Source organism: Salmo salar, chromosome 15, assembly GCF_965601325.2.
Source record: "Salmo salar chromosome 15, fSalSal1, whole genome shotgun sequence".
In the NCBI taxonomy this organism is placed as follows: domain Eukaryota; kingdom Metazoa; phylum Chordata; class Actinopteri; order Salmoniformes; family Salmonidae; genus Salmo; species Salmo salar.
The window spans coordinates 95,565,016-95,589,362 of record NC_138305.1 but is presented as its reverse complement, the minus strand read 5'-3'; the positions used below and the strand labels follow the sequence as shown (position 1 = coordinate 95,589,362).

The 24,347-nt window shown below is 40.7% G+C and overlaps 3 protein-coding genes across 3 annotated transcripts in view; 1 reads left to right on the top strand and 2 right to left on the bottom strand.

The window, feature by feature from the left end:
* The window catches only part of LOC106572638 (uncharacterized), a 43,659-nt gene extending 36,270 nt beyond the window's left edge, over positions 1 to 7,389 (bottom strand). The window contains exons 1-8 of the mRNA XM_082962183.1: positions 7,091 to 7,389; positions 5,581 to 5,706; positions 5,051 to 5,125; positions 3,972 to 4,145; positions 3,382 to 3,545; positions 2,862 to 3,053; positions 1,947 to 2,490; positions 1,477 to 1,642 (exon numbers count right to left, since the gene is read on the bottom strand). Coding sequence (XP_082818309.1) covers positions 1,477 to 1,642; positions 1,947 to 2,490; positions 2,862 to 3,053; positions 3,382 to 3,545; positions 3,972 to 4,145; positions 5,051 to 5,125; positions 5,581 to 5,706; positions 7,091 to 7,165 — 1,516 coding nt within the window. The 5' untranslated portion in view covers positions 7,166 to 7,389. The remainder of the gene's footprint in view (positions 1 to 1,476; positions 1,643 to 1,946; positions 2,491 to 2,861; positions 3,054 to 3,381; positions 3,546 to 3,971; positions 4,146 to 5,050; positions 5,126 to 5,580; positions 5,707 to 7,090) is intronic.
* Positions 7,390 to 10,404: 3,015 nt separating this feature from the next.
* tnr5 (Tumor necrosis factor receptor superfamily member 5) lies at positions 10,405 to 16,813 on the top strand. Its single transcript, NM_001141236.1, is given in 9 exon segments — positions 10,405 to 10,546; positions 11,077 to 11,155; positions 11,322 to 11,447; positions 11,547 to 11,693; positions 11,900 to 11,993; positions 15,280 to 15,338; positions 15,741 to 15,839; positions 15,924 to 15,955; positions 16,064 to 16,813. Coding segments are annotated over 9 exon segments (1,065 nt in total). The 5' UTR covers positions 10,405 to 10,486; the 3' UTR covers positions 16,433 to 16,813.
* A 3,953-nt stretch (positions 16,814 to 20,766) lies between these two features.
* LOC106572647 (iroquois-class homeodomain protein irx-1-B) lies at positions 20,767 to 22,300 on the bottom strand. The gene is made up of 2 exons (XM_014147013.3): positions 22,077 to 22,300; positions 20,767 to 21,843 (listed from the first exon to the last, which is right to left on the bottom strand). Exons 1-2 carry the CDS (start codon positions 22,281 to 22,283, stop codon positions 21,070 to 21,072), a joined length of 981 nt encoding a protein of 326 aa, XP_014002488.1. The 5' UTR covers positions 22,284 to 22,300; the 3' UTR covers positions 20,767 to 21,069.
* Positions 22,301 to 24,347: the final 2,047 nt, after the last annotated feature.

Here is a 24,347-nt window from a genome sequence, read left to right as displayed (position 1 = left end):
CTCGAACGCATAACCCTACAGAGGGTGGTGCGGACAGCCCAGTACCGTAATTTCCGGACTATTAAGCGCACCTGAATATAAGCCGCACCCACTGAATTAAAAAATATATATATATTTTGAACATAAATACTGCTGTTTCCAACGTCTTATTATCGACTCATTAAGACCAAGCTCCCGTGCAGCAGCTCTATTTCCTTTTCCAACAGCCAGATCAATCGCCTTCAACTTGAAAGCTGCATCATATGCATTTCTCCGTGTCTTTGCCATGATGAGGGTGACAAAATGACTACCATAATCAGAATGATGGGAAGTTTGAGAGCGCTCGATTTAATCTAAACAGTAAACAAAAAAGTTGTTTGACCTTAACCCGTTCGGCAATTTCATTGGTCTAATGAAAGCTTCATGCCGCCAAAAAACTGAGCACGTCACAGAATGTGTTTTTTTGGAGAAAACTAAATTGAAAGCGGGAAAAATCCATATATTAGCCGCGTCATTGTTTAAGCCGCAAGGCTCAAAGCCTGGGAAAAAAGTTGCGGCTTATAGTCCGGAATTTACGGTACATCGCTGGGGCCAAGCTCCCTGCCATCCAAGACCTCTATATCAGGCGGTGTGAAAAGACCCCACCCAACCGAGCCACACTGTACTCTCTGCTTCTGTTTGGCAAGCGGTACCGGAGCAACAAGTCTGACACCAACTGGCTCCTAAACAGCTTCAATCCCCAGGCCATAAGACTGCTAAATAGCTAACAAAATGTCTACATGGACTATCAGAATTGACCATTATATTTTATTTTTGCACTGTCTCTATGCACACTCACAGGACTCTACACACTCACACTTTTTTTACATTTACATTAGTCATTTTAGCAGACGCTCTTATCCAGAGCGACTTACAGTAGTGAATGCATACATTACATAACATTTTTTGTTTTTTGTTTTGTTTTCCGTACTGGTCCCCCCGTGGGAATCGAACCCACAACCCTGGTGTTGCAAACACCATGCTCTACCAACTGAGCCACACGGGACCACACTCACATACAATCATCAGATACGCTGCAGCTACTCTGTTTATCATACAGTATATCCTGATGCCTAGTCACCTTACCCCTATACATATTTACCCCTGCCACTCCACTTCAATATCCCTGCACATTGTAAATATGGTATTGGAACTGACCCTGTATATAGCTTACAGTACTTACGTTCTCGTGTTTTTCTCATTTCCATTTCTCATGTGTTTTTGTTCTACTTTACTTTATTTTATAGTATTACTGATATTGATTGCTGCATTTTTGGGAAAGAGCTCCTAAGAAAGGCAATTCACTGTACTTGTGCACATGACAATAAAATGTTAAACTTGATAAATAAGTTGTGCACAACCAGGGGAAAAACTGCCCAGAAAATAGAGCATATAGTTGTGAAAGCATATAGGCCTATCACCTCAAACTGCCATACAAGTAATTGTAAAGCTACTTACTAAAGTTGTGAGCAACCTTCGTATTGAGCATGATGTGAAGGTTAGTGCTGGGCTCGGTGATCCCACCAAATGTTCCCAAATCTTGAACTGCAAATTGCTCATACAAGCGTGAAGTGTCAATTTCAATGTTCCCAGCGTTTCCCCGTGTCCAGCATGATTTCTCTATCTGCCGAGAGACCAATCACAATCACCACAAAGACAAACTGGATTCTCTATGAAATGCAATGATCAAGGAAGCTACAGAGACACTGTAGAGAATAATTCCCTACAGTCCTCAAGGAAATGAGAAAGTGGAATATAGGTAATTCCTTATCATTGCAAAATATCAGACAAAACCTTCTCACGGATTGGACTCTAGTGTAGCGTCATATAAGGCAATATACCATAATATAACATAATTGACAATGTGCACGACTATATTACATGGTTACAAATGTAATAAAGAGGGATAAATAAAAGCATAGTAGTACCTTATCTGAACCAACCTCATCCCAGTGGAAGGCCCTGGTCCGCTCTGTTAGGGGTTTTCTACTGGGCTTAAAGGGCAATGGAGGAGGCATAGGAATGAAGAGGGGAGCTGGCACCATTGAGGGAATGGGTACAGGGACAGTGGCAGGGACAGGATCAAGGACTGGTGCCCGGACAGGGATAGGGACAGGGGAAAGGACAGGACCAGGAAAGGGGACATTCACTAGTAACTTCACAGGGCTGCAGGGTTTTGGGAGAGGCGAGGTTGGAGGTTTACTCTCAATCTTTTCTCCAGCCGATAGATTATCTGCACTGGAGACAAGATCTGTTCCTCGGAGGCCTTGTCCGTCAGTGGACTTGTTCTCCTCCAGAATGTCTTTGACATTGTCATAGATTCTTAAAGCCCTGGTTTCCTCATGGAAGTGCTCAGACTGAGATGTGCGTTTCCAGTCCAGGCATAGTTTATCTATGGCCTGGACCCAGGCATCCCTCTCCTTCTGGATGGCTTCTGTGCTTTTGGAAAGTTCTGTCACAGGTACCTGGAACCTGCAATACATCAACATCCACATAACTCATCTTAACTTCCTCTATTGGCAGTAAACAAACAATGGCAATCACTGGGCAAACAATTGAAATCTAAATGTATGGTATTAGATGTTGTCAAATAGGATGAGAACGGTGTGTTGGTAGCAGCAATCCTCAACTGTTCAGATATACATTATTCTGAAACATGATTCTGTTAAAAAGTTACAACATTGTTGCTGTATTTAGATGTGTAGATTAACTAACATTTGAAAATGTTTCATTGACAAAACAAATGGCTGCAAGAACACATAACCTAAATTCCTTATACTCGCTTCTCTCATCCTAAACACATACCACCCTAGTCTCAGAACGGGTTTTACATGGTCACTCACTGGTACTCATTCTTGTGAGTCAAAAGAGTGAAGGTGTCACAGCTGCGCCGTTTCTCTACACTCGCGTCCCCGTCTGAGAAATGAATGACAACTGGCAAGGATGACGAGGTGACCATGTCCCCATCTGCACCTACCCCGCGCCAGCTGATGGGGAGCAGGGTCAGCTGGCCAGGGTGAAGGCGAGCCTCGTACCTAACAACACAAGTGTAGATCACATCATGATGTAGATAGTAAACAACTTATAGTCAATGCAGGACTCTTCCAAACTTTGTAAAAACACTGTGCAGTAGTAGTAGTTGTAATAGTAGTAGTAATAGTAGTAGTAATTGTAGTAGTAGTAGTAGTAGTAGTAGTAGTAGTAATTGTTGTTGTTGTTGTTGTAATAGTGGTAGTAGTAATAGTAGTAGTGGTAGTAGTAGTTGATGTTCTTGTTGTTGTAGTAGTAGTAGTTGTTGTTGTAATAGTAGTAGTAGTAGTAGTTGTAGAAGTAGTAATAGTCTAGTATAGAACACAAACATACTTCACCCATTTAAACGATGCCAATCCACCTCTGTGCAGGAACAGCAGGCCCTCCCTGAGGCTCTTTGGTGCTGGAAGCAGAGGATGCACACACGTGTCTTCACTGCCCTCTACTGGATGGCTGTAGATGTTTCTGTAGATTATCTTGTTTACAAGCTGCATTATCTACACAACCAAACACAACATCGGTGTGAAAAAGTCTCAAACAAAAATCGTACATTTCAATTGAAAATATAAAGTCCTCAAAATGTCTTCAAACATTATTTAAAGAATTAATGGCCCGCTGTTAACCAATTAGGAGAAGTGATTGAAATCTCTCACATCTCCTATGCCTATACACAAACCAGACTGTTGTCAACCTCTATTACAGGTTAGGGATGACTCTTTTACCTTGTGTTTGTCCTCCAGCGAGGCTGCCTCCAGCTCACAGGGTTAGGGTTAGGGACGACTCTCTTACCTTGTTTTTGTCCTCCAGTGAGGTGGCCTCCAGCTCATAGGGTTAGGGGCAGGGACGACTCTCTTACCTTGTGTTTGTCCTCCAGTGAGGTGGCCTCCAGCTCACAGGGTTAGGGTTAGGGACGACTCTCTTACCTTGTGTTTGTCCTCCAGTGAGGTGGCATCCAGCTCATAGTCATGTCTTCCTCTGAAAGATATAGAGAACTTGGCCCCAACTCCGTCGTCGCAGCTCTTAACACACAGGAATGGCAGCTGCCGCTTTACGATGCCTTTCTCTATGCTGCACACCATTTTAGTGTTGAAGTCAATCTAAACACAGTAAAGAGATACACATTATTCTGAGATTATCACTGCTTTTACGCAATGAGGCATGACATGGACAGTATGTACCAGCACACTACAGGCTTGCATTGTACAGTATTGTCATCACAACTCAGGAGTTGCTGTTTACTTACAGTAATGGAAGTTGTAATACCTGTTTACAGTTTTTCCCAATTGTTTACACACTAAAACTGGCCCATGAGACACAATGACCCAAACCTGTAACTCATTTACCAGAAGCAACACCAAATCTGCAATACTACTTGCACATGTTTTGCTTTACACTCAGATTGCAATTCTATAACAAACATTTGGCAATTCTCTACCTTTGGCACAACCTTCACAGCTAAAATCCCTTGTGTGCAAATTAAAAGCAACACGGTTCAACAAGCTAAGCACAAACTTAGCAGAGAGAGGTGGAGGGTGAAGACTGCGGGAAATCCAACAGATTATTGAAAACCCTGCCATCTTCCACAACATCAGAGTGAGTTTATCAACCATAGCCCGCATCTTGCATTTGTGTTCCTTTCTTGTTTGAGTACACACAAACAATTTAACAAAATCTTACTGAAATAGGTTCTGAAAGTAGTGTTTTGAATATGTCACGTTAGTGTGATCTCGTTTGTCACTAAGTTAGATTCATTTGATGTGTGTTTGTCTCATTTGTATTTAGAGTTTCATTTTGAGCAGGGAGTACATGATTTTGATTGCTGTGTTTCATTTTGCAAGATGTCAGTGGGGTTTGGGGAAATTGGCTAACTGTTTTGTGTTCAGAGTTTTGAGTACCTGAGATGTAGTTTCAGCAAACGTGTGTTATCATTTGGGAAAAACTGTAAATACGAGTTGTGATAACAACTAACCCAAAGTCAAAAGGGTACCCATATCTGACTCGCCTGAAGAATGCGCTTCTGCCACCTGTAGCGGTTGTACTTGTAAACACTGAAGTTGTACTGGGAGGCTTGCTGTTCCTGCGATGAAGATCAATGCACCAATGACAATGATGCAGGACAAAATGTTATGAACACATCAAAGAGGGATCAGAAACATCCAGTTCTAAGTTGGTGGACAGGACAGTGGAACCGCAAAACTTAAAAATGTATAGTGAATGACAGAATAACATGCATGACAAGTACTGTGTCGTGCGTAGATAAAGTCCATTATGCGTGTGCACAGACCATCCAAAGTAACAGTCAGGCCTTGTTGTTGCCATGGTTTTCTGTGCTGAATTCAAGGCCCAGCAGTATAATACCTATAGCCTGGTCCCAGATCTCTTTGTGCTGTCTTGCCAACTCTTGAGGTCAATGCGTGACAATGACCATAGGAGTTGGCAAGACGACACAAACACATTGTTGTGGAGGTATTGTAACACTGGGCCTTGGCAAAATAACACAAATATATCTGGGGCCAGGCTACATAACAATACCTCTGTGGCCAGGCTTTGCTTTAGCTGCTCCTGGTTGCTCCTCCTGGCCTGGTTCAGGGCGTCATCGATGGTCAGCTCCCCACTCTTCACCTTCATCATGATGCTCAGCTGCATCTCATTGCTCAGCTGGACCAGGAGGACAATGATCACAGATGAGCAATGCATATAAATGATAGCTAGTGTTCAGAATGCACATAAATGATAGCTAGTGTTCTGAAGGCACATAAAGGATAGCTATTGTTCAGAATGCACATAAATGATAGCTAGTGTTCCGAAGGCACACAAATGATAGCTAGTGTTCAGAATGCACATAAATGATAGCTAGTGTTCAGAATGCACATAAATGATAGCTAGTGTTCCGAAGGCACAGAAATGATAGCTAGTGTTCCAAAGGCACATAAATGATAGCTAGTGTTCCGAATGCACATAAATGATAGCTAGTGTTCAGAATGCACATAAATGATAGCTAGTGTTCCGAAGTCATATAAATGGCATCTAGTGTTCCGAATGCACATAAATGATAGCTCGTGTTCCGAAGGCACATAAATGATAGCTAGTGTTCCGAAGGCAGATAAAATATATCTAGTGTTCCGAAGGCACATAAATTATATCTAGCGTTCCAAATGCACATAAATGATAGATAATGTTCCGAATGCCCATAAATTATATCTAGTGTTCTGAATTCCCATAAATGATAGCTAGTGTTCTGAATGCACAGAAAGCTTCACTTTGCATAGAACAACCACTGGCGTAGAACACACGTCACAGCCCCCACAAGGCAGGAGGGCCCACAAGCTTTGTGGGCCCTCATTTCTTTCAATCGTGAATAATGATTAGTGAGAAAGTTACAGACGCACAAATATTATACCCCCGAGACATGTTAACCGCAAAACTGAGCTACGCAACTGAGAACAACTAACACAAGCACCTGTCAAACGAATGTGTCACAACAGGAAAAAAACATCTTGATTTGTCTTTTGTATCAAACATTTTATATTTACATTTGTGAGAATCTTAGTTCCTCTTTAGTGACAGAATAGAAGATCTGCATGTCTGGAATTAAGGAAGTAGAATCCCCAGAGGAAAGTACCCACACAACTTCCTCACAGCTTGTTTCAGTGTTAGTATAGAAGCTTACTGACTATGCTATTACAGTCATACAGATGCCTATTGAATAACAACTATTTCTATGGTCCATTTCTATGGTCCTCTGTTGCTCAGTTGTTAGAGCATGGCACTTGTAACGCCAGGATAGTGGGTTTGATTGACCCAACCACCCCAACGTATAAAATGTATGTACGCAAGACTAAGTCGCTTTGGATAAAAGGGTGTGCTAAATGGCATTAAACAGATATACAGTTCTACAAATCATGACAGTCAACAGTTCAAGTGAGAGAATGGAATACCAGAGAATGTGCCTTTTCATTGAAACGAACAGCATTAATCATAATGTCATTGCATGGAATGAGGATGTTGTTCAGTTACAGAGGCTGAAATGTCATAATCTTACCTGTGGCACGGCTACTGAACCTTTTCTGTCCATCAAAGAGGGGTTTTCGTTCCTGGGCCCTGCCCGTGGCAACATAATGTACGGTGTTTAAAAAGAAAATCTCAGCAAAACTTTCCTGTCTAGAATGCATGGAGTTTTTCACCTAATTTACAGTAACACTTCCTTTAAAAGCCATCTAAGAGGAAAGGAGAAGAAAAGGTATATACCGGGCTCTATACTCCACCCACCTATCAGATTTCGCATTTCTCTGGTCTCTATAGTTTCTACAACGCTCAACAAACGGTGTGTCAGTTCCTGAGTCAGTTCATGTTGTGACTTGCTCCTGCAATTACTTTTTGCCCGGTAGTCTTTATTTCATGATGTTGTGGTTTTGTCTAAAAGACTAGGCCTATTAAGGAGATAAATATGTATAAATTGTTGCATATTGTGTTTATATTTTTGTTCAGTATATATATATATATATATATATATAACAAAAATATAAACGCAACATGCAACAATTTATAACGATTTTACTGACTTACAGTTTATATAAGGAAATCAGGCAATTTAAATAAATTCATTAGGCCCAAATCTATGGATTTCACATGACTGGGCAGGAGCGCAGGCAATCAGAATGAGTTTTTTTCACAAAAAGGGAAATATTACAGACTGAAATACTCCTCAGTTTCATCCGCTGTCCGGGTGGCTGGTCTCAGACGATCCTGTAGGTGAAGAAGCTGGATGTGGAGGTCCTGGACTGGTGTGGTTACACATGGTCTGCGGTTGTGAGGCTGGTTGGGTGTACTGCCAAGTTCTCCAAAATGACATTGGAGGTGGCTTACGGTAGAGAAATTAAGATAAAATTCTCTGGCAACAACTCTGGTGGACATTCCTGCAGTCAGCATGCCAATTGTACACTCCCTCAAAACTTGAGACATGTGTGGCATTGTGTTGTGGGACAAAACTGCATATGTTATTGTCCCCAGCACAAGGTGCACCTGTGTAATGATCATGCTGTTTAATCATCTTCTTGATATGCCACACCTGTCAGGTGGATTGATTTTCTAGACAAAGGAGAAATGCTCACTAACAGGGATGTTGAACATTTGTGCACAGAATCTGAGAGAAATAAGCTTTTTGTGTGTATGGAACATTTCTGGGATCTTTAATTTCATGAAATATGGGACCAACACTTTACATGCTGCGTTTAATAAACTGTAAGTAAAATCTTTGAAGTTGTTGTATGTTGCATTTATATTTTTGAACAAAAGACTCGGGAAGGAAGTACATTTTCTTAGAATTATAACTTTGCTCTGTGCTTCTCTGAGCATGCACTTTGTATAGCCTATATATAGCCTATAGGCTACTGATTTGATTGAGACAACACTAAATCGCCTATAGGTGCAGTTGATATTGCACGCCCAGCGGAGAATCAGAGATGAGTGGCGGCATCGGGCACACATCAATATATAGCCTAATAAGCAACTTTTTGGGGGGAGAGTGAACAGTTGTTTTTATTGGGTTACAATAGCAATACAATCATCAAAAACAATATACTTTCCCCTCTTTTTTTAACAAACACACCATCCCCACCTACCCATCCAAAACATACCCTTGGCGGTCCCACCCTATCCCCAAACTAATATTGAAATGTCATAAACTACAAATTACATAGCATTCCCCTGGACTAGTTTTAAAAAAAAATACTAAACCCTCCCCCTGACTGAAATTGAAAAAGCATGATCCTCCCCCATTTTCCTCCAGATTCCCATTCTGTACATTTTTAACAATCCCTTATAAAAAACTACAGATTTAAAACTTCTTCAGGATTGGTGAGTCCCCTGTGGGACGGTTGAGCTAAAGTAGGCTAATGCGATTAACATGAGGTTGTAAGTAACAAGAACATTTCCCAGGACATAGACATGTCTGATATTGGCAGAAAGCTTGAATTCTTGTTAATCTAACTGCACTGTCCAATTTACAGTAGCTATTACAGTGAAAGAATACCATGCTATTGTTTGAAGAGAGTGCACAATTTGAACATGAAAAATTATTAATGAACAAATTTGTCACATTTGGGCAGTCTTGATACAACATTTTGAACAGAAATGCAATGGTTTATTGGATCAGACTAACACTTTGCACATACACTGCTGTCATCTAGTGGCCAATATCCAAATTGCACCTGGGCTGGAATAATACATTATGGCCTTTCTCTTGCATTTCAAAGATGGTACAAAAAAATACAAAAAAACGTATTATCCTTTACCAGATCTAATGTGTTATATTCTCCTACATTCCTATCACATTTCCACAAACTTGTTAGTGTTTCCTTTCAAATGGTACCAAGAAAATGCATATCCTTGTTTCAGGGCCTGAGCTACAGGCAGTTAGATTTGGGTATGTTATTTTTGGCGAAAATTGGGGGTAAAAAGGGGCCAATCCTTAAGAGGTTTTAAGCAAACAAATAAAGGCAAGCAATTACATAGGACAAACATAGGTACAAGTGAAGAGTTTAAGAATTGAAATGTTCACAACTATTGAGATGGAGTTGAGTTTAACTCAACTTGATTGAGGACTGGTTATTTTGAGAGCTGTGTTTCCGTTCTTAGTTATCATCCTGTTTGTTGTTTTGCTTTACAGTTTGTCAACTACTCTCAAGTAAACGCCTCATCCTGATTCCTGGGGATTGTACCGCTACAATATTGTCTGCTACTCACTGAAACCTCCATGGAAAGCGGCTCCCTCACTCCGACACACTAGCGGGGGATTTCCTGCACAAGAGGGGGAACTCCCCCATCTAGTGGAGTGGACGCAACTCAGAGCGCACTAACACGCACGATCTCGCGCCTCTGGCAGTCAGCAGTGGTAGGCCTACCTCCTGTCCATTATAGAAGAGTTCAATGTTGGAAATCACCAATAATCCAGATTCCACGAAATGTTAAATCTACTCAACTGGGCGGTGGTGTCCTAACTGCACCTACGATGGCCTGGCCTCACGGTCTCCTGCATCCCACTGCTGACACCAGTGTAGCAAATGTGGGGAGCGAATGACACTTCCAAACGTGTGTTCTAAATGCAAGCACAAATGACACTCAAATAAAGAAGCTGCTGCTTACTAAACCTACATATAAATTGTTTGTAGACCGGTATGATAAGTAATCCAAGATAACGATGGCATTGTTCACAAAAATCTTCGTAGGCCTACTTGATGGTTTGGGAATAATCGTGCATTCCACATAATCTTGAGTTCCAACATTTTTGTCATTTTTAGGAAATGGTCACATGTGTTTTGGGAATTTCCCTCTCTCAGTTATTTATGCTCAGAGCCCAGCCCACCGCTCAGCTGTTATCGACTGACTTGCTTGTACAGTAGCTGCGGAGTGAATACCTAGAATCTGAGAAGTTGCAAATATGTTGGGTTGTTTCAAGACGAAAAGGATCGAAATGGTTACGCTTTTATTTATGCTGGCGGTAAGTAGGTTTTAGTCTATTATTATGTGTAAATTAAGACATGCCTTCTGCATGCCCACCATTTTCTGTAAGCATACAATAGGCTACACTTTAAATGTATTTAATGACCCTATATTGAGGATGAGTGTTAGGTTTCTTTTGTAACACAAAGTGAGTGTAACACAAAGTGATTGACTAAATGTGTACATTTTGATGCGTTTCTAACCAAGATTCCTAAATGCACAGAAAGCTCATTCAACACACTTTTACTTTCGATTAAGAACACCATTGTCATAGTTAAAGCTGTAATACCTACATTTCATGTTATTTTACTAGCTCGCATCTCATTTGAAACGTTCATGCTGCTATGCTCAGTACTAGAAAAGTAAAGTGAATGGTGGTCTTGTCTAGTCCAGACTCTAGCGCGTGAATCTAGGTACTTTCCACCGCTCCTGAGGTTGAGACAGTTGAGCGGTTGTGACTTGCGACAGTTGACCTGAGGTTTCTAAGAGATCATAATAGGGATTTTTGTACATATATTTTGTTTACAGGTTTTCCCCGTAGTTTACTCCTGTGATCCAGAAACACAGTATGAGAATCATGGGGAGTGTTGTAACAAGTGTGGGCCAGGTAAGGAAGATAACATTCATTATAGCCTATATATACTCCCACTACCTCTTACATTTTTTTTTTGTCAAACAGAGTCTGGAGTGAACCCTTGTAGGATGTACACTTAATTAGGCTATAAGAGGTATGTAGAGTATTTATTATGATAAAAAATACATTATTTTAATAGGCACAAGGATGTCATCCGACCATAGTGGTTGTTTTGATCCACACTGCATGCCCTGCCAAGAGGATGAATACCAGGAAGCATTCACAGAGAAGATCATCTGCAAAGTGCAACCATACTGTGACCAAAGTGAGACTTGTTATAACGTTTACATATTCAAGGGCATTACTGTTGATCTGCCACATCTGCTTGTAATAACACTACACTTGTATCTCCTTCCTGCCACAGATAAAAACTTTGAGGGCAGTACCAATAGGAGCAAAACAAGCCTCAGCCAATGCATATGTAAGGCAGGACACCACTGTTCCAGTAAAGAGTGCCTGACATGTGTACCACACACTAAATGCGGACCAGGACAAGAGATACTTTCCACCGGTAGAAAACACGTCTTTATCACACTATCAGCAACGATTGAATTCTAGACTAGTGAGCCTGCTATGTATTCAGACATGGACTTTATTGTTCCGTTTCTGTTTCTATTCTATTCTATTACGTGGTTTGAGCTGCTAGAGTTAGGCTACCTGAATTGTGTCATTTGTGAGCGTGTGGTCACTATAGCCGTATGCTGTATATTTTCTCAGGTGACCACATCCGGGACACGGTGTGTCAGGCCTGTCCTGCAAACACCTTCTCCAGTGACAGCTCAGCAGAGAGCAAGTGCAAGCAATGGACAGTGTAAGTACTGAGTTCATTCCTTTTACTAACAACTGTGATGTGTTAAATAATAACAATAGATCTGTTAGTAATACAGTACCAGTCAAAAGTTTGGACACACCTACTCATTCAAGGGTTTTTCTTTATTTTTTACAATTTTCTACAGTGTAGAATAATAGTGAAGACATCAAGACTATGGAATAACACATATGGAATCATGTAATAACCAAAAAAGTGTTAAACAAATTAAAATATTTTATTATGGAGATTCTTCAAAGTAGCCACCATTTGCCTTGATGACAGCTTTGCACACTCTTGGCATTCTTCATGAGGTAGTCACCTGGAATGCATTTCAATTAACAGGTGTGCCTTGTTAAAAGTTAATTTGTGGAATTTCTTTCCTTCTTAATGCATTTGATCCAATCAGTTGTGTTGTGACAAGGTAGGGTTGGTATACCGAAGATAGCCCTATTTGGTAAAAGACCAAGTCCAAATTATGGCAAAAACAGCTCAAATAAGCAAAGAGAAACAACAGTCCATCATTACTTTAAGACATGAAAGTCAGTCAATCCGGAACATTTCAAGAACTTTGAAAGTGTCTTCAAGTGCAGTCACAAAAACCATCAAGCGCTATGATGAAACTGTCTCTCATGAGGACCGCCACAAGAAAGGAAGACCCAGAGTTACCTCTGCTGCAGAGGATTAGTTCATTAGAGTTAACTGCACCTCAGATTGCAGCCCAAATAAATGCTTCACACAGTTCAAGTAACAGACATATCAACTTCAATTGTTCAGAGGAGACTGCGTGAATCAGGCCTTCATGGTCAAATTGCTGCAAAGAAACCACTACTAAAGGACACCAATAAGAAGAAAAGACTTGCTTGGGCCAAGAAACACGAGCAATGGACATTAGACCGGTGGAAATCTGTCCTTTGGTCTGATGAGTCCAAATTTGAGACTTTTGGTTCCAATCGCCGTGTCTTTATGAGACACAGAGTAGGTGAATGGATGATCTCCGCATGTGTGGTTCCCACCGTGAAGCATGGAGGAGGAGGTGTGATGCTGTGGGGGTGCTTTTCTGGTGTGATTTATTTAGAATTCAAGGCACACTTAACCAGCATGGCTACCACAGCATTCTGAAGCGATACGCCATCCCATCTGGTTTGCGCTTAGTGGGACTATCATTTGTTTATCAACAGGACAATGACCCAAAACACACCTCCAGGCTGTGTAAGGGCTATTTGACCAAGAAGGAGAGTGATGGGGTGCTCCAACAGATGACCTGGCCTCCACAATCACCCGACTTCAACCCAAATTAGATGGTTGGACCGTAGAGTGAAGGAAAAGCAGCAAATAAGTGCTCAGAATATGTGGGAACTCCTTTAAGACTGTTGGAAAAGCATTCCTCATAAAGCTGGTTGAGAGAATGCCAAGAGTGCAAAGCTGTCATCAAGGCAAAGGGTGGCTACTTTGAAGAATCACCAATCTAAAAAACATTTTTTTTGGTTACTACCTGATTCCATATGTGTTATTTCAAAGTTTTGATGTCTTCACTATTATTCTACAATGTAGAAAATAGTAAAAATTAAGAAAAACCCATGAATGAGTAGGTATGTCCAAACCTTTGACTGGTACTGTATGTAACATGTAAACTCAGCAAGAAAAAGAAACATCCCTTTTTCAGGACCCGGTCTTTCAAAGATAATTCGTAAAAATCCAAATAACTCCACAGATCTTCATTGTAAAAGGGTTTAAACACTGTTTCCCATGCTTGTTCAATGAACCATAAACAATTAATGAACATGCACATGTGGAACGGTCGTTAAGACACTAACAGTTTACAGGCAATTAAGGTCACAGTTATGAAAACTTAGGACATTAAAGAGGCCTTTCTACTGACTCTGAAGAACACCAAAAGAAAGATGCCCAGGGACCCTGCTCATCTGCATGAGCGTGCCTTAGGCATGCTGCAAGGAGGCATGAGGACTGCAGATGTGGCCAGGGCAATAAATTGCAATGTCCGTACTGTGAGACACCTAAGACAGCGCTACCAGGAGACAGGACGGATAGCTGTCTGTCCTCGTAGTGGCAGACCACATGCAACAACACCTACACAGGTTCGGTACATCCGAACATCCCACCTGCGGGACTGGTACAGAATGGCAACAACAACTGCTCAAGTTACACCAGGAATGCACAATCCCTCCATCAGTGCTCAGACTGTTCGCAATAGGCTGAGAGAGGCTGGACTGAGGGCTTGTAGGCCTGTTGTAAGGCAGGTCCTCACCAGACATCACCGGCAACAACGTTGCCTATGCGCACAAACCCACCGTCGCTGGACCAGACAGAACTGGCAAAAAGTGCTCTTCACTGACGAGTCGCGGTTTTGTCTCACCAGGGGTGATGGTCGGATTTGCGTTTATCGTTGAAGGAATGAGCGCTACACCGAGGCCTGTAATGAGCGGGATCGATTTGGAGGTGGAGGGTCCGTCATGGTATGGGGCGGTGTGTCACAGCATCATCGAACTGAGCTAGTTGTCATTTCAGGCAATCTCAACTCTGTGCATTACAGGGAAGACATCCTCCTCCCTCATGTGGTACCCTTCCTGCAGGCTCATTCTGACATGGCCCTCCAGCATGACAATGCCACCAGCCATACTGCTCGTTCTGTGCGTGATTTCCTGCAAGACAGGAATGTCAGTGTTCTGCCATGGCCAGCGAAGAGCCCGGATCTCAATCCCATTGAGCACGTCTGGGACCTGTTGGATCGGAGGGTGAGGGCTAGGGCCATTCCCCCCAGAAATGTCCAGGAACTTGCAAGTGCCTTGGTGGAAGAGGGGGGTAGCATCTCACAGAAAGAACAGGCAAATCTGGTGCAATCCATGAGGAGGAGATGCACTGCAGTGCTTAATGCAGCTGGTGGCTGCTGGTGGCTGAACCCCCTTTGTTCAGGGACACATTATTCCATTTCTGTTAGCCACATGTCTGTGAAACTTGTTCAGTTTATGTCTCAGTTGTTGAATCTTGTTATGTTCATACAAATATTTACACATGATAATTTTGCTGAAAATAAACGCAGTTGACAGTGAGAGGACGTTTCTTTCTTTGCTGAGTTTATGTAACATGTATTTTAGCATACTGCAGTTGTAACTGTTAGTCACAATCAATGTAATTATATTTGATTAGTTGGTTGAACAACTTAACAATTTCTTGATTTATTGCTTGATTATTTTTCCACATATTTGACCAATGTTGTTCATAAACTGCACAGTATTCTCAAATACATTCTCCCCATAAAAAAATTCAGTTGTGACAAAGGATCCAAAGCAGAAGCCAATGGGACATCCACCTCTGACATTGTCTGTGGTAAGTACAGGGTCCACACGATGAACGCAACACAATTTACACAAACATTACAACATTTTCCTTCAACCATAATAAATTGGTGACCAATGAAATGTATTCGGTTATTGTCAGTTGACCATCACTTTTTCACAGTAACTCATTCTCCTGAACTGTGCAACATGGTTGTAGGGGACTGTTTATCTGGGTGTTTAAATCACATCACTAAAACCAAAACTTGTGGTGGGGCTGTGTGGAGGAATTTTCTCAGTATTACAGTATTCTGTAGTAGGGCTGGTTACTGTAATAGCCTGTCCTATATACATCTGTCAAAACTAGTGTAAGTAACACATAGGCCGTAGGCATATTGTTGATTGACAATAGTTGGTTGTATTGTTTGTGATGTTCTTTTGATTTATTTTACAGTGTCAGTACCCACATTCTCTGGAAGAATAGCAGGATATTCCTTTGTGGTTGTTGCATTGGTCACGGGTGTTGTGGGTATTATCCTGTGGAAATATAAAGGTATATAACACTCCTTTTATGATGTTATTTGAGTGAAAACTTTACATAGGATTTTTTTAATAATCATATTTTATTGTGTACTAGGTAAACATGGAGAGTCCTACAAGAAAGGAAAGGTATGTTATTTTTCTGAAGTTTCGATCAGCCATGACGGTAATACTGCTATACTTTAGTATTTAGACAAACTAATGCACATAATGCTGACATTGTGTCTTTCGCCATAGGAACCCTGTGTGGAGTGTCTAGGGTGTGAGAGGAGACCTACAGAAGACAGAAACAATGAAGGGAGAAACTCAGAAGGACCTGAAGAGGAAAGGGAACAACTCAAACCTTTGATCCAAAATGGAAAGCCACTATCACCACCATCACCAATATCACAACCATCACCAGGTACTCAAACACCAGTGGAGAATGATGTTAACGACTCTCAAGCCGAGTCTTCTGCTAAAGCTGAAGAGATGACAGAAAATGGACATGTGGTGGCGCAGGAGCAGGGTAAACAACACGATACTTCACAAATGGTATCACATAACCACTCGGCTTCACCCAGTGCCGAACACAATATACAACTGTCAGGTTGTGCATTACCATGAAATATTCATTAAATATTGCTGAGTATTCTGAACATTGTAAACTGTTGTAAAAAGTATTGGTTGTTACTGTATTATGTTATAGAAAGTTTTCATAAGCATACTAGAGTATGCCTTTATTATGTTTTTCTGTTGTAATTACTCTCCTTTGCACTAAACTATCGAAAATAAATGCCACTGCCCACTGGGCGCACACTGGTTAAATCAACGTTGTTTCCACATCATTTCAATTAAATTACATTGAACCAACATGGAATAGATGTTCAATTGATGTCTGTGCCCAGTGGGTGTGTTGGTGAAATGACCAAATCACCCTCTAGTGGCCTCATGGGTGGAATGTTATTAATATTTTTCATAATTAACATTAAAAAAGAAATTTCTGACGAAAATCCAGTGTTTCTATGTTAAATGGTTTTGTTATATTTCAGTCTTCTGTGAATACATTTGAACTCTATTTCTAACCTGATCTCATAGTTTCAAGTCGGGATTTGATGTAATGTGGATGAACGTCTAATTTTGACCCATTAATTCCACAGTTAATTACAGAGTTTAATCCACATGGTTACAGGGTTTAAACAAAAACAACTAAAAGGGTTATGCTTAGGCATTAATTACGAGTGGTTAAGGATAGGGCTATGGTTTGGGGAAATGCGCTGTTTACGTTTGGTATGTACAGTGGCTTGCGAAAGTATTCACCCCCTTGGCATTTTTCTTATTTTGTTGCCTTACAACCAAAAATAGATTTTTGGGGGGTTTGTATCATTTGATTTACACAACATGCCTACCACTTTGAAGATGCAAAATATTTTTTATTGTGAAACAAACAAGAAATAAGACAAAAATATTGAAAACTTGAGCGTGCATAACTATCCCCTCCCCCCCAAAAAAGTCAATACTTTGTAGAGCCACCTTTTGCAGCACTAACAGCTGCAAGTCTCTTGGGGTATGTCTCTATAAGCTTGGCACATCTAGCCACTGGGATTTTTGCCCATTCTTCATGGCAAAACTGCTCCAGCTCCTTCAAGTTGGATGGGTTCCACTGGTGTACAGCAATCTTTAAGTCATACCACAGATTCTCAATTGGATTGAGGTCTGGGCTTTGACTATGCCAAGACATTTAAATGTTTCCCCTTAAACCACTTGAGTGTTACTTTAGCAGTATGCTTAGGGTCACTGTCCTGCTGGAAGGTGAACCTCTGTCCCAGTCTCAAATCTCTGGAAGACTGAAACAGGTTTCCCTCAAGAATTTCCCTGTATTTTGCTCCATCCATCATTCCTTCAATTCTGACCAGTTTCACAGTCCCTGCCGGTGAAAAACATGGGGATGGTATTCTCGGGGTGATGAGAGGTGTTGGGTTTGTGCCAGACATAGCGTTTTCCTTAATGGCCAAAAAGCTCAATTTTAGTCTCATCTGACCAGAGTAACTTCTTCCATATGTTTGGGGAGTCTCCAACATGCCTTTTGGCGAACACCAAATGTGTTTGCTTATTTTTTTCTTTAAGCAATGGCTTTTTTCTGGACAGTCTTCCGTAAAGCCCAGCTCTGTGGAGTGTACGGCTTAAAGTGGTCCTATGGACAGATATTCCAATCTCCACTGTGGAGCTTTGCAACTCCTTCAGGGTTATCTTTGGTCTCTTTGTTGCCTCTCTGTTGAATGCCCCCCTTGCCTGGTCCATGAGTTTTGGTGGGCAGCCCTCTCTTGGCAGGTCTCCTATGGCTTCCATATTCTTTCCATTTTTTAATAATGGATTTAATGGTGCTCCGTGGGAAGTTCAACGTTTCTGATATTTTTTTATTAACCCAACCCTGATCTGTACTTCTCCAGAACTTTGTCCCTGACCTGTTTGGAGAGCTCCTTCGTCTTCATGGTGTCGCTTGCTTGGTGGTTCCCCTTGCTTAGTGGTGTTGCAGACTCTGGGGCCTTTCAGAACAGGTGTATATATACTGAGATTATGTGACAGATCATGTGACACTTAGATTGCACACAGGTGGACTTTATTTAACTAATTGTGACTTCGAAGGTATTTCGTTGCACCAGATCTTTTTTAGGGACTTCATAGCAAAGGGGGTGAATACATATGCACGCACAACTTTTCTGTTTTTTATTTTTAATACTTTTTTTAAGCAAGTTATTTATTTATTTTTCACTTCACCAATTTGGACTATTTTGTGTATGTCCATTACATGAAATCCAAATAAAAATCAATTTAAATAGCAGGCTGTAAGGCAACAAAATAGGAAAAACGCCAAGGGGGGTGAATACTTTTGCAAGGCACTGTACATGGGACAATATGAACAAATTCTAATAGCTCCAAATTTCAAGGAATTAAAAACCTCAATCCAACTATACATTTTGAAGTTCATATACAAATATTGAAAGCATTTATTGAGATCAAAAAAATGTGCAACATGAAAATATTGTCTCATTTCCATTGTGTAATTTATTGACAGTCCCTCACTAGCCCCAGAGATAGGCTATCCAAAGTCAAACCAATTTTGTCAAGGTGGCACACCAGTCAGCTGAAGGTAATTGGCAAAATAATTTGGCTATCTCTTCCCATCTGCAATCACATCAAACCACATCACAAAATAAACTCAGGTTTGAATTCAGGCATGGCCGCTAGCATTTCTTAATGAACCAAATCTAAAGTGAGGCCAAATCAGAAAGTGTAGTCACCCTTTAAAGACGATGCAAACTGACATTTATTTTATTTATTTAACTAGGCAAGTCAGTTAAGAACAAACTCTTATTTACAATGACTGCCTCCCCAGCCAAACCCTCCGCTAACCCAGACGATGCTGGGCCAATTGTGCGCCGCCCAATGGGACTCTCGATCACAGCCGGTTATGATACTGCACGGGATTGAACCAGGGTCTGTAGGTATGCCTCTAGCACTGAGATGCAGTGCCTTAGACCATTTGCGCCACTCGGGAGCCAAATGCAAACTGCCTGCTTTGTTTTTGCATTAAACATTTTATCATTCAAAAATCAAGAAACATTTTGGGGGTCAATTTTCAAGTTAAATTTATAAAGTACAGATCTAATATTGTAGGAGCATACAGTACCCAACCGTTTATCTTACAGTTTTATATTTTGGTGTCAGAGGCATATACTCAGATTTTCCACAAGGAGGAGGTAGTACTTCACTAGAACAGAGCCCTATAAATGTATCTGACTAGAACCTTGAGGTTTCAGCATCAGTCAGGGGGTGGACTTCAGCCTCTGTCATACTTTTGTGAGAATGTCATGATCTTGGGAGGTCATAATGGTAGGCTACTCAAAGACATTAGCTTGACCTTTTAGATGCTGTAAAAAGTATATTCATGTCACAATTAAAACTAGAAATGAAAATGTCCCATGATTTTGAAGTGTGTGCTTGGATAGAGCATGCTTGGACTAAGGTAATGAGATCAAATTAAATATGTCCACTAGTTTGTGGCAGATTGGGTCCTGTTCTGTCTGGGATTACACCTCATTTGGGCCACTTGTGAAAAGGGCACTACTCAACCCTCTGTGTGTGTCTGGATGTGTGTGTCTCGGGGTGGTGTGAAGGGGCTTCTTTCCTCTCAGGGGTTTTCTCATTATCCCTGGATTAGTGGAGATACAGCCCTTTGAATTGGCATGGAAAACTGGGTGATTCTATGTGATTAGCAAGGGACAGGATCTCCAGTCTTTCACCTTCAACTCATCTGAATCTCCTTTACCCATCAGACACTGTAGATACTGTATGCTCTCCTGTTGTCTGTGTATGTTAGTTCCTCTCCCACACATAAACACACCACACACACAATCTCTCTCTGCCGGTGGAGGTTTGGAGATGCAGAACACTTAACCGGTTTCCATTTATACTCCCAATAAAGATATAGATTTGTATTACATTATGAATATTTTATACTCATTTAAAGTTCTGCTGTATTATTTTGAACAGACATGCAGTTTATTTTTTTGGTCAATGTGGTCAGTTGCCTAAGGTAGGCCATTGGTGTAGGCCATTATCCCCCTGCATGGACCAACAATGAGTTGACCTAATACATTAATTTTAACAGATCTAGGTTTGATATCTAAATTCTATAATGTTTTATCAATTAAATTATAACCCACTTTTTGTAGATGGTTGTTATTCAACAACAGTCAGCTTGCTTAAACTTCCTAACATTAGATATATTGGCAATATGCATGTTACATGAGTCTGAAACTATAATAAGCTACACGAGAATGTAAAATAATGTAACATTTCATAAGTCGAAATCAGACTGTGGCTTTACCAGACCTTTCCCAACCCAAATAGCCTGCTGTAAGAACTGATCCTTGAAAATAGTGGAACACACACGAAAATTGTATTTTATATTTTGAGGGATTTTATTTTACCAAAATATTTTTGGGTGATAAGACAAATGAAATACGAATTTACAGATTGTTCATCGAAAATATATATACACATATGTACACATAACATAACATGTTCTGTAAGAGTCTTTGGTCTTACAAGTAGCCTAACAGACATATACCCAGCATTTTCCTAGCAAATTAGTCCACGTTTAAACGTCAAAAAGTAGACCCACACCATGGAATTTGGTATTTTAAAGTGCATAAGATGTAAAAATGTGTCCTTGACTGTTTTAAATAGTAAATGCTCTGTTAGAGAATGTGGTGAGCAGGGTATACGGGAATGTACAGTCCGTTCCTTGATGCCCATTCTGCCCAGAATTTGCCAACTTGTGTGCCAGGATGACAAGCACTGTACTGTGGCTTTTTCCCCGTTTCCGATGTCGCTGTTTCTGCCAAAGACCATATTTTGGGTTTTTGACACTCAACGTTATGTTTACTTTCCAGATTAGCTGGAAATGATTTGCGTTCTGTGTCATTCTTTACCACATTTTCAGCATGCGCCGCGAGCCTACTAGCTCTATTGTCGTCGTTTGACTGTTTCACAAGGCGCGCATCCACCGGCTCTGTCGTTGAGTTGGATACTCTATGTCCAATATGCTCATTGTCATCTACGGTTGGAGGATCAATCTCATCTTCGTCGTCCAAACGGCTTTTCTGCAGAGAGCCCTCGCCCTCCTCGTCGTCGCTCTCGCCCTCCTCGTCAGATTTCCCCTTGGACGCCCAGTTTACCCTATTATCCTTCTTCAGTCGTCGCCTGGCGTTGGCAAACCAAGTGGAAACCTGCGTGAGGCTCATCTTGGTTACAATAGCAAGCATGATTTTCTCACCCTTCGTAGGATACGGGTTCTTAAGATGCTCGTTCAACCAGGCCTTGAGCGCGCTGGTGCTTTCCCGGGTAGCCACCTTGGCGACTCTGATCAGGTCATCGGTTGCGCCTGGTCGGTATTGCGGGTAGAATGGACCTCCTCGGCCGAGAAGCGCTTGATGATATGGAGAGACAGCTTTCAGGTCGAAAGAGTTGTTCTGAAAACACAAGAGAACGTGATTAGATTATATGTTTAAATTAGTGCGTAACTGACCACATTGATTTGTTAAGTGTGTAATTACGCATTACATTTAATTGGTGTTAAAAAGGTCTGTAGAATGCTTTCTTTTCCCGACATTGATATGATAAATGATGAATACATTTAGATTATTAGCTGGAAATGTTATTGATTAGGTATACAATAGAGAAAACATATTGTCAAATAACTTACCATGTTCGCAATGTATCTGTGGTGTGGATAGGGGATGAAGTTGTATCCCTGTAGTCTGGAATATGCCAAAGGTACCCCAGCCATCGCAGCAAGATAAGGGGCTTGTTGCTGTTGTACCCCAGCTGGACCTCCCAAAAACGGTATCTGATATCCAGCGGGCATGTTGATATTTCTCTCAAAGAAGTTGCCTGTTTGTGACGCAGGCATCCTTAGGTCCTGGCTATTAGAGCTTGAATGAAAGTAATGTGCACCCTCACCACCTCTAAATATACCCCTATCCAGTCATGGGCGGTTCTTAACCGCGGTGATTGACAGTTACGTTCAAAATACCTCGCTTTCACTCGCACCAAATCCCATCAAAGGAGAACTCCGCTGTTTCTTTTAACGGTTTCTTATAGGCCTGTGTAAAACGTATCTCAAACCAATAATTTCTATGGTGAGAGACGAATAATGAAATTTCATTTGAATTTCACAGTTTTGTTCTAATGCGGAGGATACTAGAAACGGGAATCTCTCATAATTCACTTAGCCTACTATTTGTTGTCACAATACCATCTATAATGTTAGGTTCTTTATAGATCCTTAACTATTAATTTATTGTAGGCCACCAGTTTTATCAATGTCATCACCCGTCCTCATACATATTTTTTCAGTTACAAATATGCCAAAAAGTAAATTACTTTATTTAAAAAATCTAATTGAATTAAGTGCATTTCAGGCAAAAAATAAACAACTGCATTTACAAAATAAACAATAATAATGGAAAGTTGAGAGAAACTGTTGTAAACGTACATTCATTGTTACTATAGCCTAATAGCATCGAATTTGACATTATGTTTGTGCAACACTCACTGTAGGATAATAAAATGACTTGAATAGGATTAACACCAGGCAGACCCTAGGTCTCTTGTCTGACGATCAGACTTCTGTTTGAAATTGAAGTCTGAACATGTAGCTGTGAATTGAATTAGCCAACTGAATTAGCCTAATGACGTTAACACATTTCCAGGCTTCTTTCCATGACCATTGACGGAAACTGTGATGTCTTCAATATAGTTTTATTTAGATTTGTCCGAGGTTTCATCTAATGTTTTTCGATTGAATTAGGCTATTGGTTTCTGTATCCTACATTTCCCTCAACGGAAACAAAAACATGTAGGCGTTATGCTGATATTTATTAATTTAACATCGAAAAAAATCGAACATATTTTGTAAGATACCAATTTACTATTCCTATTTAACAACTGTGGGGTGGTTATGTTTTGGGTGTCATTGGGGCAATGGCTTACCTGCCTTAGCCTGGCGATACCCCAGAACTATTTTGTTAATTTATTGTGATTGAACAATAACAGACTTCCCTTTACATGTCGGATGGTTTTGTTGTGGCTTCAGCATATCGTTTCAATGGGGCTAATTAAAAGCTGTTAAGTAAAACAGGTGTTACTAATGTATATGATAATTACGAGATAACAAATGGTAATGTAGGGAGCTTGAAGGATTGTTAAAGATACGAGAAAAATATTACAATTCTTATTCCACTGCCCTTTCATCTTCTCCAAAGGGACATTGGTTGAAGAAGAAGTTTTTACTTGACGATGGTCGTATTATGTGGTGGTTTGGTTTCAACCTTTTGAGCGTAGCTCCTGCTAAGTAGGTCTCTCTAGGTCATTTCTAAAAGGGTGAATTGTTAAAGTATAAAACAATCAGAGGAAAAGTGTAGCCATGCATAAAAGTCTCAAATAAATTAACAATCCATAGACTAACTACATACCCTATGACTTCTTTATTTATCGAAATAATTTTATTAACGTAAGATCAATTTGAAACAGAAGACTTGACCGGCATCTGCTATTAGCAGAATGCACTTCACTCATCTTGATTTACATTTTCACATTATGCTGAACGTTGTGGATATCCAATATTTCACAGATTTTGTTATAAAAATATGTTTTTTATTTGTGTGTGTGGGTGGTGGTGGGGGGGGGGGGTGAGAAGATATGTATAACTGGTACAATGGGTTGACTGGAGAACAAAGAGTCAGAGGCTTAGCTAATGTCATCGGTACATCTCAGGAGACAAACAGCTCAGGGCAGTGGCTTTTGTCTGACTTGTAGACGCTTTCAAATATTTTCCTCTTTTGCAGCTACAACGCAGGTTTTGGTCTCCTTCTGACAGGTTGGATAGGTATTGTTTGCTCTTAGGATGTCCCTCGATTGCGCAGAAAAGTGTCCAAATGGAGGATTGTCCTCAGTTCCCTGTGAGATACAGTAT

Coding starts and splice junctions, on each gene's coding strand:
- LOC106572647 (XM_014147013.3), bottom strand. CDS start 22,283: ATGCCTGCGTCACAAACAGGCAACTTCTTTGAGAGAAATATCAACATG. Junction 21,844..22,076: donor ACAGATACATTGCGAACATG/GTAAGTTATTTG, acceptor TTGTGTTTTCAG/AACAACTCTTTCGACCTGAA.